The sequence below is a fragment of the Pygocentrus nattereri genome, chromosome 10 (genome assembly GCF_015220715.1).
Source record: "Pygocentrus nattereri isolate fPygNat1 chromosome 10, fPygNat1.pri, whole genome shotgun sequence".
NCBI lineage: Eukaryota > Metazoa > Chordata > Actinopteri > Characiformes > Serrasalmidae > Pygocentrus > Pygocentrus nattereri.
This window is the reverse complement of record NC_051220.1, coordinates 22,732,157-22,751,739: the sequence shown is the minus strand read 5'-3', so window position 1 is coordinate 22,751,739 and position 19,583 is coordinate 22,732,157. Positions and strand designations below refer to the sequence as shown.

Sequence of the window (19,583 nt, the reverse complement as noted above, 5' to 3'; positions counted from 1 at the left end):
GTAAACTAACACTAATCGGTTTGGGCCTGCAGGGCTCCACACAGTTGGGTGAGAGAGAGAGAGAGAGAGAGAGAGAGAGAGAGAGAGAGAGAGAGAGAGAGAGAGAGAGAACAGTATCCTTCAGGTGTTTTCCCCGCTCTGTCACGGTACAGTAAGATGACGTCTCGCCGAGAGTCACGTGACCTGCTACTTACAGTAAAACACCCAATATGGCAGAGATGGTGGGTCTTGCACGATAACTAAAAGCAACATTACCGTTTTAACAGTAACGCGCTCTCGCATTCGGTCGATTTTTCGGGACCCCGGCCGCAAACATGAGGGAACGGCAGAAGAAGAAAAAGGGGAGGACGTGGGCAGAGGCGGCAAAGACGGTAAAAGCTGCGGGGCTGTTGCCGTTCGTGTGTTTTGCTTGTTTCCCACTCTTGTTCAACTGTGTTTATGAGTTCATGACCTGCTGCTGGTGCAGGCGGACTGTGGAGTGCGCGAAACGGGGCCCGAGTGGCGACGAAGCCGCAGAACGAGTCACCTCGACCCGTGTACACCGAAGCATACAGATATATGTTGCTTTACGGCGACACTCGGTTTACAAAGTTTTCTCTCCCAGGGACGATTTTTCATGTTACAACTGCAGACGCAGCTACGCGCATGACGTTTGTGTCTCCAGCTAACATTGGCTGAGCTGAGCTAAGCTAAGCTAAGCTAAGCTAGCCGCTCAGAGGAGTACTCCGCCTAAGCGTTAGCAGTTGACTAAGATAGCGAGTGAAAACGTAGCCCAGACAGGCGGTTTTCTCACGAGTAACCATTTGAAGACATGTCGCTGTGTTACAGGTTGTGTACTCTGTGAACGTTTGTGTAGTTGGCCGAATCATGTCAGATACTTCAAGGCACATTTTATTGGTTGGTTTGGGTTAGCATGTTGAAGGCTGGCTAGCCAACTACTTAGCCAGCGTTAGCAGTTTGCTAACGCACAAGCTACGGCTATTTCGGTTTACTTTAACAGGTGACAAGCTGATAACACGGAGTTTTCCTGTGAAATATGTGAATCTGTGTTTCTGTCAAGACCAATCATATAGTTTTCTTAGTTAGGAGAATTAACTTCCCGGCCAGTTGAAAAGTATTAAAGCTAGTGAAAGTTTGACATATTGTCAACAAGCACGGAGCTAATGTTGTGTTAAAATAATACATTTGACATTAAAATAGACATCTGAGGTAGAAACAGTGGTATAAATGAGTTCATGGGTTACGTAGTAATAAAGTAGTACTTAACATATGTCACGTTGTTTCTGTTGATGACCAGAGGTGGGTAGAGTAGCCTCAGCCCATGCTCAAGTAAAAGTGTTATTAGGTTACTTCACAGAAGCAAAACTAAAAGTACATTTCCAGAACCAACTTGTGTATGAGTGAAAAGGTCCTGGTCCAAAAGCTACTTCAGAGTAACTTAGCTACAGAACTGCAGTGAAACCTCTTAGTGCTTCCAGTGTTTATCAGCATAGGAGCTGAAGTTTGTTGGGAGCTGTTTTTGTCTTTTTGACTCACTTGCAAGAAAAAGAGAAACCTAAGCTGTGTTAAATTGCTAACATAACGTTGATGAAAAAGAAATGTAATATTAATGAAATGTTAATTAATTGTTAATGGCTACAACCAAACTGAGTAAAACATCTTCATTAAGATACCTGAATGTAAATAAAAGTTTGATACATTGAAATAGTAGGGAAAATACACGTAATTGAGTAAATGTGATTAGTTACTATCCATCTCCTGGCTTGGCCATGTGATTCTGGAAGAGTGAAATTGAGCCTACTTTAAAAATAAAGGTGTGGAAACAGGGGGTCTGAATGTGGATGTGGCTGCAAGTGGGCAGTAATTAAAAATTCAACCAAAGAAAAGCTTAGCTAAAAGCTTTTTTGCCCATTTAAGATGCTGTCTCTCTTTACCTTAGCTTAGACAAAGGAAATGACTCATGGTTGGCCGAAGTCTTGGTATTACTAATCTGCTCTTAAAACGAGAAATCTCACCACCCCTCTCACAGCTGGGGAAGGAACAGCTCTCAGGCTCTGGTCCAGTGACTGACCTCATCCTGTAAGCAAAGTCTCAGCTCAGCTGAGGTGTCTGCATTACTCAGAACACAGTGAAACACACTGGCAATGATTCCCCGCACGCAGTGGTGAACATGGCTGATCTTCTGTGTTTAAATTTTCATAAATACTACCTGTAAGTCTATACGCTGATCATTAGGCGTTCTCACAGCAATAATGCTAAAATATTAGAATCATCTGATGTATTAGTTGCCACCAAAGTATATCTCTTAACAATGTAATTTTTTTTCGCTATAATGATATGAACCTAATAATGTACCTCTGTAAAGCACAGTTAAAGGAAAGACGTCTCGGTAGTCTAACGTACTGTATGTTAAAGTTTGTAGACACCTGCTCATCCAAAGTTTCTTCTAAAATCAAAGGTATTAATTGGAACATTGTAACCCCTTTGCTGCAGTCACAGCCCCTACTCTTCTGGGAAGACTTTACACCAGATATTGGAACATTGCTGTGAGGATCTGTTTGCACTGTTAGTGATGTCAAGTACTGATGACAGATGATAAGTTCTGCATCACAAACGCCACTCCAAGTCATCATAATGGTATTAGACAGAACTCCATCTCTCCAGAGAACACAGTTCCAATGATCAACAGCCCCAGCCTGGAGGGTTGAATATCCCTCTAGCCAACACTTGTCATTGGATATAGAGAGCTTAGACTCATGTGTAGCTGTATTCAGCACTGGGTGCAGTAACTGAATTCACTAATTTAAATATAATGTAATTTAAAGCACAGCAAAATGAAGGGCAGCAACTTTTGCAATATATCAATGAATTTATTGTTAAATTGTTGGGCTAATTTTTAACTTGTTTGTGCTTTATTTTGGGCTAATGCATTACAAACCATCCTTTACTTCTCTTCTTTTGCAGGTACTTGAGAAGTACCCTAACACACCAATGAGTCATAAAGAGATCCTCCAGGTGATTCAGCGAGAGCGACTCAAAGAGATAAGGTGAGGTCATCAACTACCACATGCTTTTTGTCAACATCCACATTTTTTTTTACATCTCACAATCAAGTACACATTTATAATCACCTCAGATTGTGCGGTCTTGCTAACATCCTGAAGAAATGTTCTTTTTGCTTTGATTGTAGTTTTTGTTCATCAAGTTCACTGTCATTTTCTTCAGGGCAAGTGCACTGAGTGCACACACATACATTTCTAATTTTTGCATCTCTTTTTTTGTTTCACTTTCCCTATTGTCTTCCAGAAGGTAAGATTAAATAACAGTTTATCCCCCACTTTTCCTTACACTAACTTCAATCTAGAAGACCTGGGCCCATACCTTTGCATGCTATTAACCTTCCGCTAATTGACAGCATGCAAAGGGCTTTACAGACCCAAATATTGATGACTCACTGACTATAAAGCTTCCTCATGACCATAATTAATGGCAGTGTTACAATTGTGCTCTTGTGCTGTCTTTTAGTATTTCTGTCCCTGGTCCTTCAGTCCTGTACACAACTCTCAGTCTTGAATTTTTGTGCCACATCTACTAAGCAAGTTCCCAGTTACAGAGTGTATATAATTTGAAGCGAAAAAAGAGCCTGAAAGTTGCCATTTCTGTGCACCCAGTGACACAAACTAATGAATAACTGGCTATGATTTTGCATAATTTTATAGCATTTTTCATTATCCATGTACATAAGGATATGCTAGTTTTATTGTTTGTACCAAAGTGAAGTGCAGTATAAAATACACTGTAAAATGGTAACAAACCAAACATAAGTTAAAAAATTGATAAATTCATGTTCATTGTGCTATTCATTACTTTTCAAAAAGCCATTCAGTATTCTACTCACTCTGAAATGCAGGTAAGACACAAAGGCAGATGCTGACCATGCCACTATTGAAAACAAAATATGCTTGTTACATTTCGCTTAGATTCAGCTTGGAGCATGTTTTCATTTTTTCCCATGACCACGTATTAATCTGACAGTGAAAGAGTGCAACTCGCTGAAACTGTAATATGTGTAGTTCTGTTCTTTGCTAAAATGTTAATCATAGGTTAAGTAGTCTGCTGTTGTTGCTCGCTAGTTAATGCATCATTAAATCATCAGTATTCACTTGTTTGAGGGCACTGTAAATCCCCTACTTAATCAGTTCTCTATTCACCATTTTTATTGCTGGAAAAAAACTTAGAGTCCGTATTGGAATGCCCATTGCCCCCCCCCCTTGTCATGTGATTTCAGTTAATTTTGGCATAATTCATGTATGGCTATGGAAGAAAATGCAATACACTCCAAGTACACCTGAAGGTGTACTTTGCTTTTAATTAAGACATGTTCAGTGTGCCATAATTGGGTAATTTAAAATACAGTATGCTTTTTAGTTTCATTTTAAAGTGGTATGAATATTGCAAGACTTCAGTAAGTAATGAATCTTTTGCTTGTTCATTTTAATTATGACGCAGAAAAACTTCATCCAAATCGACTTAAAGAAAATGTTTTACATCAACACATTTTTTTCTTTCAGTTTATTTTTGGCAAGAACTGAATTGATGGAATATATTTTATTCATGTGGAACTTATGTGCATATTTGAATTAAGACAGTACCCTTTTTCAGTACACAGACTACTATTACACTATTATAGATAAAGTGCTATTGTGTTAGGTCTTGACAAAAAGTACTTTGCTTCCCAGTGGGTATTTTAAAAATGAAAACAATGTAGGCCTACATTACCCTTTTAAAAACTAATTTGCAAGTAAATCCTAACAGGTTTGTTAAATGAATTTCATACCCTTTCCCTCAAATATCAACAGTAAGTATGGTGAAAATGTGTGGTTTGTTGTGTTTATTGTGTTGTGCTATTTAGAGGTTACACTGTGGTTTCTACTTTTATTTTATCCAGTGGAACGTCCCCCCTTGCCTGCCTCAATGCTATGCTCCACACTAACTCCCGGGGTGAGGAGGGGATTTTCTACAAAGTCCCTGGTCGAATGGGAGTCTATACACTGAAGGTTAGTGCGCATAAAACAGAAACCAAAACCTAATAGAATTTGGGAAGAAAAGAAAAATCCTGCATTCAGGCCTTGATTATCAATAAGATGTGTGAATGTTGCAACATAATGTGCATAAACAGAAAACAGAGTTCTTTCACTACTATGTTCAAGGTGCTAGAACATAGCGCTGTTGACCCCTGTTCATAGCTTGTACCTGTGCCACTACTTGACAAAAGCTTGACACTGCTGTTATGAATGCACAACTGAAAATAATATTGATCTTGTCTGTATTCACCCTGCATAGTTATCAGTCATAAATGTTTATGACATGCAAAAATGACACAACAAATGACTGAGTGGATTACAACTAAAGAGCAGCACAATGACTCATTTGGAAAAAACAGGCCTTGACATCTGTCTCTGTGTATGATGACTGAGCAGAAGGACATTGCAGATGTGGTGAAAGAACTATCAGAGGAGGCTTCTGAAGATAGTAGCGATAACACGTCTGACGCTCGAAGCACAGAAAACAACAGTGCCAGCAGCAAAGAGGGCCGCAGAGGAAGGTGGAAGAGAAGAGGTACCTAACTTCCACAGTTCTTCCAATGCAAATTCAAATGATAAACATGTTCATATGTTCTGTCAGCTATGCAGTCCATATTAAAGGTGGCCCAATTACTGAAAAACAGGGTATTTTATTTTGGGTCTCTACATTTAAGTCTTTATAAGTTCAAACTGAATCTGCATATGCTGTGATAAACTAAAGCTTTGTCATCATACTTTTAGAAATCTACAATAGCAAATGGACACATCTTGATTGTATGAACTTAAATTGTATTATTGTCATAACAGAATATTTCTTCTAAATAGCTTCATAATGGATGTCAACTTACTGATATATTTTGAAAATGTCTTCAGATCTTTTACACTTGTAGCCTTCAGTTGTTAAAAGCAAAATTACATTAGTGTTGTTATATTTTGTTGTTGTTGTAATTCATTTGCTAAAATACATTCTGAGTTAGAAAATTAATGTTTTTTAAAATTTCAGTAAAGTAGCAAATATATTATCACATTATGGATTCTCTTTTTTGGATTGTTAGTTTAACACGTAGCCTAAATTTGAAAATGTTCACTGATTTTTTTTAATCATTGCAAGTGTGATATTTCAGCTGAGTTTCCTTTTGTGATCACATTATTCATGCAGATCAAATCAGCCTTTAAACAGGAAATGTTTTTTTCTGCAAATCGAGACCACTTCCTCATCTTCATATACTTGAGAGCTGTACAGAGCTGTTAAGCTAACAGAACACTTTACCCCAGGCTGTCCTTCAAAAGCCTTTGTGAATATTACAGAATAATGCATGCTATAAGAGTGGACATATACAGGACAAATTACCGTAAGTGGAATATCTGAGTTAATTTTTGATTATAGTTTAAGTAAAACCTTTAATATTTTTATGCAGACGAGACTGAAATGAGTACTGCAGAGACCAGGAAATAATCATCTGAACACACTCGTAGAGTTTTTCTTTTGTTGTTTTTTTCAAGTTGCTTTATTTTTATGAATGCTTGAATGTTGTATTTTAATATTAGCTTTAAGCTGGTAATACATTTTGAGAATGGATGTTCAGAATAAACGGTTTATAGTAGCAGCTGTAGAGTATTGTGCTGCAGGAAATGTGCTGAATGCTTCTGGTCAGCATTTTATTTTAAGGTTTATTTTTAAGAACTGTAGATATACAGTATGTTTAATTCTACATTAACTATCTGCAAAAGGATGCAAGATCCAGGTAAATGGAAAATGCATATCTTGGATATGTTAAATTAGAGCTCAGCACTTTTACAAGATAAACATCTGTTACAAGCTGCATTTGTACTGTACACGTGAATGGAATGGTACTGACCTTAATTAACTCAGAGAGAGAGAGATAGGTGTGAGTGTATGTGTGTTTGAACACACTCAGTGCATTATTCTTCTTTATTTCTTAGGGCAAGTAAAATTGCAATCACAACCATCATCTCCACAGTCTCGCTGCTCCTCTCCCTCAGTCTCTAGCAACAAGCTCATCTCTTCATCCCAGAAACACAGCAAGAAGGCACTTAAACAGGTGTCAGCATCTCAACCTTTCTCTGTTTGTGTTTCAGCTTTCCTCTACATGCTAACATACATGCAAAAAAGCACTTCAGTGTATTTATTTATTTTTATGTTATTGTATGTGCTTAGTATCTGTAATGTGTAGAACTGTCTGTTGCAAGACTGTACAGTGTATGTTCTAGGGGTTAATGAATAATAATTACAATTAACAGTCCCAATCTGCATATGACAATAAATGACTGCTTTTCTTTCTGTCTCTAAAGACTTATTACTTAATACATACATATGTAGTAGTGTTACAGTGTTAGTGATTTATCCTTCAGTTACTGCAAGAAAAACTTGTGAACAGTCCTTCTTCACAATAAGTGAAGATTCTTCTTTCAAATATACTTCCTTCTGTATTTTAAGGCTCTCAAACAACAGCAGCAGAGAAATCAGCGCCGTCAGTGTGGAATTTCCACAGCCTCCAACCCTCGACTGCTACTTAAAACTGTCAAAGACATGACTGAATCAGCATCTGCCAAATCTGGTATGTTCTACAGCGCACATTGTGCTTTTTTTTTTTAGCTGTAATTAGCTCTTCCTTCCTTTACGAAAAATCACAAATGACATGATTACACCCTTGCCTAAATATGTTTTTTCAAATCTGTGTTCACTTGCCAGCTTTGTAGTGTAACGTGTAACTAAGATGTGTTGTTCCCATAACATGTAATAATATTCACTTATGCATATGCATTTGTGCTGGCACAGCAATGAAATATCCAGATTCTCTCACTACTGTAGGCTGGGAACTGAAACAGTCTGAGCGCTGCCCTGCCAGTCCCCAGAATTCTACTTCCAGCTCCTCCTCCTCTGTCAAAGCAGATGTGTGCCACACCGTTGGTGCCAGGAAGATGTCTCAGCGCTCCAGTCGGCTCACTGCCCGTGAGTGTTTTCAGTTATCCATTATATGCGTCACTATCTGGAATTGTCAAAACTGATCATTCCCACTTTTATTGTTCTTTAGGCCAGCTAAGACGAACCAAATGTGAGATTGATGTGGAGACTCCTGATTCCATCCTGGTCAACACTAACCTGCGGGCCCTAATCAACAAGCACACATTTTCCATGTTGCCCCCAGATTGTCAACAGAAGCTTCTGAAGCTGCTGCCAGAAATTGACCAGCAGGTAGGTAGAAAAAGAGGGATATTGTCATTAGTTTGTTTGACAATTAAATTGAAGACAACACACCAGTGATATACTTAACACTAATGGCAGATTTACATGATCCTTTATTTTAGTCTTGTATGGATGGTCTCCTGAGGGTAACCAGTTCTGCTCTGAACAATGAGTTTTTTACATCTGCTGCACAATCTTGGAAAGAAAGGCTGGCGGAAGGTTGGTTTCTGTATTTGTAGTTATTCATAAAACAAACCTTGCGCAAATGCCTGTTGATTATAGGTTAACCTGTGTCTCACATGTTAGATGGTATATTTAAGACATGTTTACCCACAGGTGAATTTACCCCTGAGTTAAGACTAAGGATACGGCAAGAGATTGAGAAAGAGAAGAAGGTGGAGCATTGGAAAGAGCACTTCTTTGAAAGCTACTATGGGGAACAGTAAGTCTGTGTTTACATTGAATACATGTTAGTCAGAGCAGATCAAAGGTCATGTTAGAGAGAGAATTAAGAATTTTATACAAAGGACTTATTCATTCCAGGTCTGGATTGAGTGTTGAGGAATCCAGAGAGCTGACACAGACTCAAGGCATTTCTATACCAGCCAAAGACTTAACCTTGCCTGGAAGATCAGAGTCAAGCACAGAAGCACAGAAGCAAAGCAACACTGCTGAGGTCAGCCAGAAGGAGCTGAGATCCACAGAGGTTAAATCAACAGTACCTATAAGCCATGTAGAATCAGAGTCTTTCCATACAGTATCAATCATAGCAAGTCGCTCCGCCTCAGATCAGACACTGACGTCTCCAGACACAAAGACTGCATCGCTGGCACAAAAAGAATCTGAAGCGACTGCAGAGAAAAAAGAAGAACCATTAACATCAGCTGTAACAGATGAAAATCTTAAAGTAAGTGAGACCAAGTCTGATGCCCCACAACCTCATCAGGAACCTGTAAGTATCAGTCCTACAGGAAAAGATGCATTGAAGACTGAATCTGCAAAAGTAGATGGGACTGTATCACCAACCCCTGCTGTTACCACGGAATCCTTGAAGAGGAAAGTCTCTAGTGAACAAGAAATAGCAGAGAAGAAACCTCGCCTCTCCCCACCAGAAGGGTTACCTCAAGCAACAGCTTTGGTAACAGGTCAACAGAGAGTACCCCCTCTAAAAGTACGTTTTATGTTTTACAGTTTTGCTTCTGATTTTGCAGTTTCATTTTATTACAGTTGATTGTATTTTTTTTTTTTTTTGATACTGAATCTCTACATTTTTAGATCCCTGTGTCGCGAATCCTGCCTGCTCCTCCAGCTGCAGGCCAAGTTTCTCCAAGGACTCCGCATCCCTTGACACCACCCAGTATCCGCCCTGGAGGCACCGGTGCTCGCACTTTAGCTGACATCAAAGCTAAAGCCAAATTAGCTCGAGAACAGCGTGCTGCTGCAGCCGCAGCAGCAGCAGGTGTGGCTACCAGAGGAGCCACTTCAGGACCTGGCTCAACTGGAGGCACTTCCACACCTTCTCCAGCCCAGTCTCTATCAGAGGAATTTTCACCAGCAAGTAGTAGAAGCCAATCTGTATCACCAGTAAAGATTAGCTCCATTTCTCCTGCCCCTGAAAGCACAGGGTTTCTCTCACAAACATCTCCCTCCCCAGGTGCTACTGGGCGGACAGACACTGGTTTTGCTCAAAGTCTTAGTACAAATCAACTGTTTTTAAAGGAAACCAGGTCTTTGATGGGTTCTCAGACCACTCAGTGTGCATCAAACCCACTTTCAAAGGATCATCATACCCTTCTGTCAGTTGGTGGGATGCAATTACAACCTTCAAACACACTGCCTCATAATCAGAGAGCACAAGAAGCACCTTTGTCAGGGACCAAATCTCACTCCTCAATCCCTGCCAATAATCCTCTGGTCACTCAGCTCCTTCAAGGTAAAGAAGTTCCCCTTGAGAAGATTCTTCCAAAGCCACTTGCCAAGACTGAGGTGCAATCTGTAACCACTCCAGCACAAGATCACGGGAACTTGGGCATTACCACAAAAGGGTTGGGCAGGGAGAACCCCATAGACACAGAGGATATTAGCAGATCTAGACTGCAAGCTTCTTTAGGTCAACCTATGATGTCAGGCAGACCTGGGATCAGTATGGACAAGCTAGATAAGATCACTCAGGAGCAGATCATTCATGTTCTGAGGCATCGAAGTCAGCAGAGCCAGATCTCTGTGGCAGTCCCTCAGCCAACTCACTTTGAGCCCTATCAACTAGGCTATCCAGAGAACTGCAATAACCAACCAAGGTTCCATCTAGGCCTCTTTGGAAGAAAGAGGGTGGCCAAACCTGCCATGACAGGACACTACCTCCTCAATATTTCCACATATGGCAGAGGGTCTGAGAGCAGCAAGCGTCCCCATCTGGCCAACCTGAAGAGAGAAAACGTAGAAGGAGAAGAGAAAGAAGGGGCTGACTTGAGTAGAGGTCCTCACTCTTCTTCAGGACACTCTAACCCTCCTAGGGTTAAAGTTGAACAGCAGGGATATTTCATCTCAAAACCAGATGATGCACTAGGATACCAACACTGTCCTCAAATAAAGTTGGAGTCTCCGGTGCTCAGCTGTTCATCCAGTACTGGAGAAGGTGGCACTTCTACAAAAACCAAAGACACATCTCCAAGACCGCACCTTGATGTCTGCAGTAGTAAACAGGGTATCTCAGGGCCACATGAGTTGAGCGAATGTCACCCACAAGTGAAATCTTTCCAGTCACAGAATTCAAATGATGGGCAAGAACCTGTAATGGGTACTTTCTATGGTGGCACTATCAGCATGTCTGTGCCTCACTCATTAAATAACAGCATTGCTACCACTGGCACCTCTCCTACAGTTACTTGCAGTAATGAGAGTGCCAACAGGGGGATGATGTCTTTCTCTGTGACTGTCACTGCCATACCTGCTGGTCACCTTCTAGATCAGAGCCAAGGTGAAACATCACCAGATCAAGCCTTCATAGAAGCTTCTGGAATGGAAGATGTTCAGTCAAAGTGCTACTGTCGATTAAAGGCTATGATCATGTGCAAGGGGTGTGGGGCCTTCTGTCATGATGACTGCATTGGTCCCTCCAAGCTGTGTGTCTCATGTCTGGTGGTACGATAACGTTGATGATGACACATGGTGACAATTGTGATCATAAATATCTGGGGAAAAAAAACAATCATTCAAGTAAAGAGTTTAGTGAGAGTTTGTGAATTTTCAGCTCAGTGTTGAAGTTCTCACTGTGGTTATATGTTCACATAACTATTTTCATACAGGAGTCAGGCTTTTATGCTGTTTAGTTTGATAGAGGTTCATGTACATAATTTGTGCAATGCAGAGTAATACTTCCTCTCAGTCAGTTTACTGTAAAGTGAGCACCTTGTTCTAGATGCAAGACTCATTGAGTAGTGGCAATATGTAAACGCTGATTATATTCTGTAATATTTTTGTAACATAAAATTTTAGAAATGAAAGTAACAGTATACTACTATTTTTGTAGCTGTGAAGATCATGACCTCCCCTTGTAATTTCTTTATAACAGCAATTTTTAAAGAACTGTGCGGCTTGTTGGATCCAAAACAATAATGATTTCGATGTACTTACCCAGCAGGGCAAATTTGTTGGATAGTTTATGTCTTTGTAACTCAAGAAAATAATCACAGAGCTGAAATACCAATTACCTTCAAGAATTACTGTGAATATAAAATGTATCTTATTGACCTGCCTTTTTTCTAGGCTAAAGTGGTACTATTAGATGTGAATAGAATCAGTAGTGAAGTTAAAAATGAAGTTATTTATGGAGCAGAAGGGAGTAAATATCACAAGCTAGCACTTCTTTTAAAACAATTTTTAGGGATATGGTGGAATGTAAGAACCAGTTTATATTGATGATTGAAGGTGGCAATAATTTGTATATTTATATTTATATTAAAAAAGTCTCATTCATCTAAATCTAAGACATCAAAGTCCCTTATATCTCTTCTAAGAGAAAATCTTATATATGTCTTTTTTAGGGTTGCACTTTTGTATTACTAAAACTGTTAACTTGAATGGACTGCTTGCTAATCAGCTATAAATGCAAACCTTTTGAGTTTGAGGGGAGCCAAAGCACCTCTCAATCAAATAATGTAATGTTCCCTCTCAGGAGCAAACCCAGGTCTCTGTCATTTCACTATATACATCTGATCATGCTTGTGTTGTTTACGCTGCTCCAGTGAGGAGTGTGAACTGACAATGCCTCTTAAAGGAATCCTGGGACTGTAGATATTCTTTAAACTTAATGTCATTTATGTTTTAAACAGAATAACAATAAAAAACTAAAAATGTTTGTGAGCAATGAAGTACAGTAGAACACTCAAAAGGGAGAATATGAAGATTTTTGGTTTTATTCTGTAAATATTCGCTTTCCTTGAAATGTACTGAGAAATTCTTCTTTTTTTAAAGTTTGATTTCAGTTGTCTTGCTTGAACATATCCACTGATTTTTATCTGTGAGAAATTTCTTGAGACAAATCACACTATAATTTGTGTCTAAACTCTAAATATAAATAGACTGTCCTTAAACAATTCGGATTAACAGGTACATTTTGATACATATATAGTATATTAAACATGCATTAAAAAGTGTGCGTGTTATGCATCTGGTTATCAGTTGTTTTTGTGAAATGTTCTGCCTTCTACTTAAGACAGTTTTAAACGATTTTGCTTGGTAATATACCAAAGTCAATTTATGGGAATTAGATAATCAGATTTTGTTTTTAATGTCTGTCTAGTTTTGAAAAGTAATATATTTTAATTAATATATTTTAATATAAAATACTATTTACAAGTCATTTTACAAAACATTTAAAGAAACAGGGTATTTACTATCTTTATATTAATTGTCCCATTTTGTTATGCCTCTATCCAGGGTGTACATAACACTTTATAAAACGATTTTTGTACCAGAATTCCCAAGAACATATGCTCCCCCAAGAGACTTGTCTTTGTTTATCTGTTTCATGTGCATAGTCTTGCCTGGAATACGTTTACCTGCTACTCAAGTGGGTTTTTCTTTTAAAGTAAATATCTTTGCGTGGCATTAGCTGGCATCATTCAAATTTAACCTATAAGTCACACTGATGACTGAAAGATTTTAGCTTCTCTCTCTCTATCGCTTTATCTCTGTCATATATAGATATACACATTGGTTCCACAGTGTCGTGTTTGTTTGTGGTGTATGGATACAGTCCAGACTAGCGTGGTAGTTGTATGGATTGTCTTTGGGTGTGAGGGTATTTTTCAGGTGATTTTGATCTTTGTCATGTCAGTGGGTAAATGTATATGATCTTTTTCATGTTGATATATGCAGTATGGATTACAGTGTGTATAAACATGTACACACATACACAGTAGAGACATAACAGAACTGTGATCATTTTGTTTTCCCTTTGATTTACCGTTAATTATTGGAAACAATGATTTAAATTTAACTCAAGTTTTGATCTGAATATGAATTTTGGACATCCCTAATAGTAGAAAATTGTGATTCATCTGTTAATTTGGTATGGAGTAAATAAGCAATGTGTATATTTCTGGGCCAAAACTAATGACAATTACATAAAATACTTCAGCCCACACAGTGAAACTGTTTTCATCAAAGCCTCTGTAGATAAACCCCAATATGTCTCCAACCTTTATAAAACTTTGACATGCCTGATGACATACCTGTTAGTAGAAATATTCTCCTCACTCACTCTGGACTGAGATGTTGTGATGTGAGATGCAATGTTTTATCACAGTTGTGGAGATCGGAAAATGTGGTGGAGGGTGCCTCCCTATAATGTGTCATTTTTACTTTTAAAATTTCAAATATTTTATGTAAAATAAAGGTGAATGTAATATAGTAAATGTAATCAGCACTTGCAAGCAAAAGTGTATTTTATCAATAAATGAGAATAAAATACATCAAATGAACAAAAGTAATGACTCATTTATTTGGGCTTAGCAATGAAAAATATACAGCTGGAGTAATGTTAATTTGGGGGTCCCTCAAGGCTCAGTCTGTGGCCCCAAAAACTGGTGGTTTTTCAGTCCTAGTATAGAGCTGCTTTGTGCAGTTTTGTGTTTTCTCCACCCAGTTCAACTCAGAAAAGTTTAGTTGGCTCATGACTTTAGCTAGGCAGGCAGGGCAGCAGCAGTACTCCAGGACCAGTACTAAATGAGTGCTTTTTAAGCATGGGTAATATGGCAGCGTTACTTAGTACAGAATGGGTTTTGCATAAATGGTATAGTAGTGTGTAAATGTCCATTATGTCACTAGCTTTTATGAATCATTTATACCATCAGATTTTTCCTCCTGCTCCCTTTTAGTTTATTTTTGCAAATGTTGAGTTATTTAAAAAATACAGCCTTTCATCCATTTTAAGGGAGAATTGTACTGTTTTTTATTTTGCCATAATGATTCACTCATTGAGAGGTAAAGCCATCGGAGTGCTTTGTCCAGTTGACATCTGGTTCCTATCACCATCACTGTGAACAATTCTGACACAGTACGTTTCTCTACACATCAAACCGTTCTGGGTGAGTTTGTTTATGTCCTAATAATTGATTTATGCAGAAATCAATGATGAGAAATCAGAGGAATTTCCCTTTAAGGCGTCACTGTTTAGCTGAAGCTTTTTGGCTGTAGCTGTATGTTTGCAAACTAAAGGAAAAAGTAAATATTGTGATTAATGTAACATAACCTGATCATTTCAAGTAACATGATGTTGTATCTTTGCTCACATGTAATCCTTTAACATTCCAGGCTAATTATACGCTAAGGCTTATTATTTATAACCTACAGCAATTTCAATGCAAACTAATTGAGCTATTTGTAGGTTATAGAAGTGTGTAATAAAACTAGGCTTAGTAAGGGGTTAAAGGGGAATTCCACCAATTTTTCAAAAATTCTAAGCACAGTTGTTGAGATATAAACATAGTTATTCAGAGTGGATTGATCTCAAGTGGTTCATTGTGGAGAAACTTACAAACTGATTTCTTTACAGTAGAGGTGATCAGAACCAGGGGATGTGATGTCTACAATTTTATTTACTATCCGAAACCACCAATGAACCAAGTTTTTATATGAAATATTAATAGTAAATGGTAAATAGTAATCAATATGTTTTCTTTGTGGACTATTTTGCCTTACAATGCCCTGCATGTACCTGCCATGAATAAAATAAATGCATTAAAATACTTTTTAAACTTAAACTATCTATCCTAAAACAATTTTTTCAGACATTAGGCAGCATATTGATTGATTTCATGCAGCAACTTTCTGTGAGGGAGCTTTCAGGGGCTTAAACTGTTCAGACGTCTGGTTCCTATCACCACTATGAATCATTTTGACTCGGTAGTTTGATCTAGAATTGCACATTTCCCAACAAACTACTCTGAACGTCTGTTTACATTTTAACCATTCAGTTATGTAGAATTTTTGAAAGATTGGTGGAGTTCCCCTTTAACGATTATTTCACCTCATAGAAGTAGAATGATGGGCGGGGCCCTTTAAAAGGTGCCATAAATTAGGCTTATTAATATTACTATCTAAAATACATCTAGCTTATATTTAACGCAACATTAGTATCTTATTTTAAAAAAGCAAAGCATCGTTAGCTTTCATGTGGCCGTGGCAGTGCATGCGCGCGCCTGCCGGTGTTCTCTGCTGTCCTCTGCTGTTCACTGAGGCTCACAGGAGCGCTGCACTTGCTCAGTGGGCGACTTCTGGCTACTGCGGTTCCTAAGACAGAATCAAACGGAACGGTAACCACGAGAGGAACGCGGTGATGGACGAAGGCAAGGCCGTCGAACTGCTGCCGAAACGGCGGAGGATTATCAACCAGCATTAAACAGGCAAACAAGCACACAAACAAAAAGACAGAAGAGGCGGAGAGGAGGCTGGGACATGCCAGGAGTATCTCCTTCTCCAGGACCCAAGAGCATTTATCCCTCTCATCATCAGCCGCTGATGATGGCAGCGCAGCCTGCGTGATCTCCCGCTGGTAAGACTGTTGGACTGCTGTTTATTTTTACTCTCACGACGGGACAGAAAACAGGCGGCAGTGCTGAGGAGCTCGGATCCACATTACGGGAACATTCGCTTATGTACGTGTGTTTTGAGCCGATGTGTGTGTGTGTGTGTGGTGGGGGGTGTTAATGTGCATCATGGCCGCAAATGACGTATACGCTCGGTCGGTTTCTGCGGTGGCTCGTGCGGGGCTGCGTTATTTGCGGGGCATGTGGAGGGTCTTGTCCGTTGCTGTTCGACGCTAGTGCTGCTGCTGTTACGGAGCGGAGAGGTGCGGCTCTCTCTCTCTCTCTCTCTCTCTCTCTCTCTCTCTCTCTCTCTCTCTCTCACGAAGCTGAAGTCAGCTTCTTGTTCTAATCTCCCCGTTCCACCTTAAATGGTGCAGCAGTTACATTCACACAACCCGAGGTTCCAGATTGTAACTGCTGCACCATTTAAGGTGGAACAGGGACATTCGACCAAGAAGCTGACTTCAGCCTCGTCTCTCTCCCTCCAGGCCTGCTGACCGCAGGCAGCCCTGCGCTGCCTTCAGCTCCGGGAGAAATAAAAGCAGATTATCGCTCGGCGCTCAGGGCGCAGGGAGTGATTAGGGGCTCCAGCAGCGGTCATGGTGTAATGATCTCGGGTTGTGATTCACGCTCAACCGACGATCACCGTATGACATAATGCTGGGAGACAGTTTTCCATTCGCTGGGAAGAGGAGAGTGGAGTGGCTCTGCGCTCACGACCACAGCCGTAGTAAAACGCACTGAATAGAGGCGAGCTAATGAGGATTCTAGCCAAGACACTGACAGTGTAATATTAACAGCAGTGATGGTGATATCAACGCTGTAGACGATGCAGATAATCATAATGATGCAGATGTTATTGTTATAATTATTGATAATCAACCAATTAAAAGGGAATTCCACTGGTGTTTCAAAATTTCTGCATAGTTAAATGAAGATGTGGATAAGCTCATTCAGAGTGGTTTGATGTAAAATTCCCCATTATGGAGAAATATAGGCAAATTATAACTGCTCACAGTGGTGGCCACAGGAACTGAACGTCTGCCTCTAAAAGCTGCCTCACAGAAGATTACACAAAATGGTTTTGAATATGCTGCCTGATGCCTGAGACATTGTTTTATTTGTTGAAGACTCACTTTTAGCCTAAATTGTGTGTTTCTAAGTCCAATAATGGTGCAGTAGTATGTACAGCAAGTTTTAAGACAAAAAAGCATATTTTTTCAGGTTTATCACTTTTTTACCATTATCAACATTACATATCAAAACTCAGAAGACACGTGTAGGTTTACTGGTGGTTTTGGATAAGAAAAAATCGTCTAAATTTGCATTTGAGACATCGCTGCCCCTGGTTCCTGTCGCCACCACTGTGAAATCTGAGTCAGTAAGTTTCTCTACAGTGAACAATTTCATGAAGAAATTCAACAACAACAACAACAATAATAATAGTAACAGTGCAATGACAATGTCATTAAAAGTAGGACGACTTTGAGAAAGCTGTTTCTGATGCCTGTCCATGACTCCTGGTTTTTCCCACTCATTGAAGGTCTACAGTGTGCTTCCTGCCATCATCATAAAGAGCCCTTTTAGCAGCCTTTGTATCATTAGCCCACCGGATGCTGCCTTTGCACAAACTAATGGCAGATGGAATCATCATTTACACACTCGATGAGAACTCGAGTGCTCTTTTGTTGTGACCAGAAAATCAGCAAAGCTGACCTTAATGAAGGCCTTGCAACCGCTGCATAACATATTAATAAGAGGCAGATTTTTCTTCTACCATTCTTTTTTTTATCTTTTGCAGGAACATCAAAAATTTGCTTCCCTTTAGCTGAGAACCAACCCAACTGACAGGTGAGTATTTATTATTTAAATCATCCTTTTGAACTGAAGACAAAGTGCCAGAAGTTTGCTTAAGGCCTCATATGCTGGATGAAGCTTTTTAGTAATGCATGCAGGTAGAATACAGCAGTAGTGTTATGTGCCTTTACATTAAGAGACCAATTATTTTTTTTGCTGTAATATGGGCTTTTATGAATAAATATTCTTCACCAAACAGAACTTGCTGTGTACATGCTTTGCTGTACACTGTTCTTCCTTCACAGACACATAAGTTTGATAATTATCAGAAAGTACTGCAGTACATTTGTATTCCACTGTCACTGTTCTCTTAATGAGAAAGTGTGCTTTTTAACCTCATTCAACACGCCAGCAACCATTGTGCAATTAAATAATATATTATGTATTATATGTATTGTGCCCTGAGACAGGCTTACTGCAAATGTCTAAGATTGCTCAGTTGAGGGAGGATCTTTTTTACATAGCTCTGAAACTGTGAAATAGATGTGTCTGAAATAGATTCCGGAGAATTTAAGGAATGTGAACTTGATGGGTCCAGATGAAAACATGTTTAATTAGGCTAGCATATAGACTAGAGTACTGTAGCTCATATTTGTCTGTGGGCTGCTTTACTTTACATTTAGACACTAGTTTTTATCTTTCCAGTGTTTTACTTATATGTCTGTGTGAACCACTTTTTTATTTACTTATTTCATAACTAAAATCAAAAGTGCTATATGAATAAACAATAACAACAACAACAATAATAAAAAATAATAATAATACCTTTTGTGTGCACTCAGTTTGATGATGTGGTAGTGAACATTTGTGTTTTTGCACTGTTCAGAATGATTGAGGAGGGCAGCAAGAGCAGCAAGGCCACAGTGGAGAAGAGGCAGCTCTTTATGGAGATGAGTGAGTTAACACACTGTACAGCGCTGTGTTTGTGCATGACCACACGCACAGAGAGGCTGAAGCTAGGCAAGCTCTTCTTCACCCCACTGCCACAGGCCAAATGACATCATGAATCTGTGTTCTTTAAGCAAAAAAGAGGAATATACTGAGAAAGTGCCAAGAGAAAGACTACCGTTACTACAAGGCTGAAATGGCAATTGCAATGTCTGATTTTGAAGTGGTGTATGTTTATCTAGAACCACCTACATGAATAACTGCTAAATGATGCATTTTATGATCACCAGGAGCACAAAACTTTGATGTAATCCGGCTGTCAACATATAGGACGGCGTGCAAGCTCCGATTTGTTCAGAAAAGATGCAATCGTAAGTCATACCTCTGTGTGTCTTGATTCTATACACTTGTCATTCTTTAAAAAGGGCTGCTTTCCTTCTTGTTCCTCTCAAGATT

General features: G+C 39.2%; 2 protein-coding genes across 10 annotated transcripts in view; both read left to right on the top strand.

Moving 5' to 3' along the window:
• Positions 1-153: 153 nt before the first annotated feature.
• On the top strand, positions 154-14,281 carry asxl2 (ASXL transcriptional regulator 2). 3 transcript variants are annotated; one of them, XM_017694483.2, is made up of 13 exons: positions 154-371; positions 2,965-3,047; positions 3,307-3,309; positions 4,949-5,057; positions 5,481-5,619; positions 7,029-7,147; positions 7,543-7,663; positions 7,918-8,058; positions 8,141-8,301; positions 8,415-8,511; positions 8,629-8,734; positions 8,836-9,463; positions 9,568-14,281. In XM_017694483.2, exons 1-13 carry the CDS (start codon positions 315-317, stop codon positions 11,440-11,442), a joined length of 3,639 nt encoding a protein of 1,212 aa, XP_017549972.1. In that variant the 5' UTR covers positions 154-314; the 3' UTR covers positions 11,443-14,281. The 3 variants fall into 3 exon arrangements, with proteins under 3 accessions (XP_017549972.1, XP_017549973.1, XP_017549974.1); XM_017694484.2 differs by lacking the exon at positions 3,307-3,309; XM_017694485.2 differs by lacking the exons at positions 154-371; positions 2,965-3,047; positions 3,307-3,309; positions 4,949-5,057; positions 5,481-5,619 and adding an exon at positions 6,103-6,436.
• Positions 14,282-16,026: 1,745 nt separating this feature from the next.
• The window catches only part of dtnbb (dystrobrevin, beta b), a 47,797-nt gene continuing 44,240 nt past the window's right edge, over positions 16,027-19,583 (top strand). For 2 of the 7 annotated variants that reach the window (XM_017694477.2, XM_017694480.2), the window contains exons 1-4: positions 16,028-16,348; positions 18,184-18,233; positions 19,066-19,133; positions 19,418-19,498. In XM_017694477.2, coding sequence (XP_017549966.1) covers positions 19,067-19,133; positions 19,418-19,498 — 148 coding nt within the window. In that variant the 5' untranslated portion in view covers positions 16,028-16,348; positions 18,184-18,233; position 19,066. Of the gene's footprint in view, positions 16,349-16,549; positions 16,646-18,183; positions 18,234-19,065; positions 19,134-19,417; positions 19,499-19,583 lie in introns of those variants that run through there. The other 5 variants (XM_017694482.2, XM_017694476.2, XM_017694479.2 and 2 more) reach the window with 4 other exon arrangements.

Coding starts and splice junctions, on each gene's coding strand:
- asxl2 (XM_017694483.2), top strand. CDS start 315: ATGAGGGAACGGCAGAAGAAGAAAAAGGGGAGGACGTGGGCAGAGGCG. Junction 372..2,964: donor GGGCAGAGGCGGCAAAGACG/GTAAAAGCTGCG, acceptor CTTCTTTTGCAG/GTACTTGAGAAGTACCCTAA. Junction 8,302..8,414: donor TGCCAGAAATTGACCAGCAG/GTAGGTAGAAAA, acceptor CCTTTATTTTAG/TCTTGTATGGATGGTCTCCT.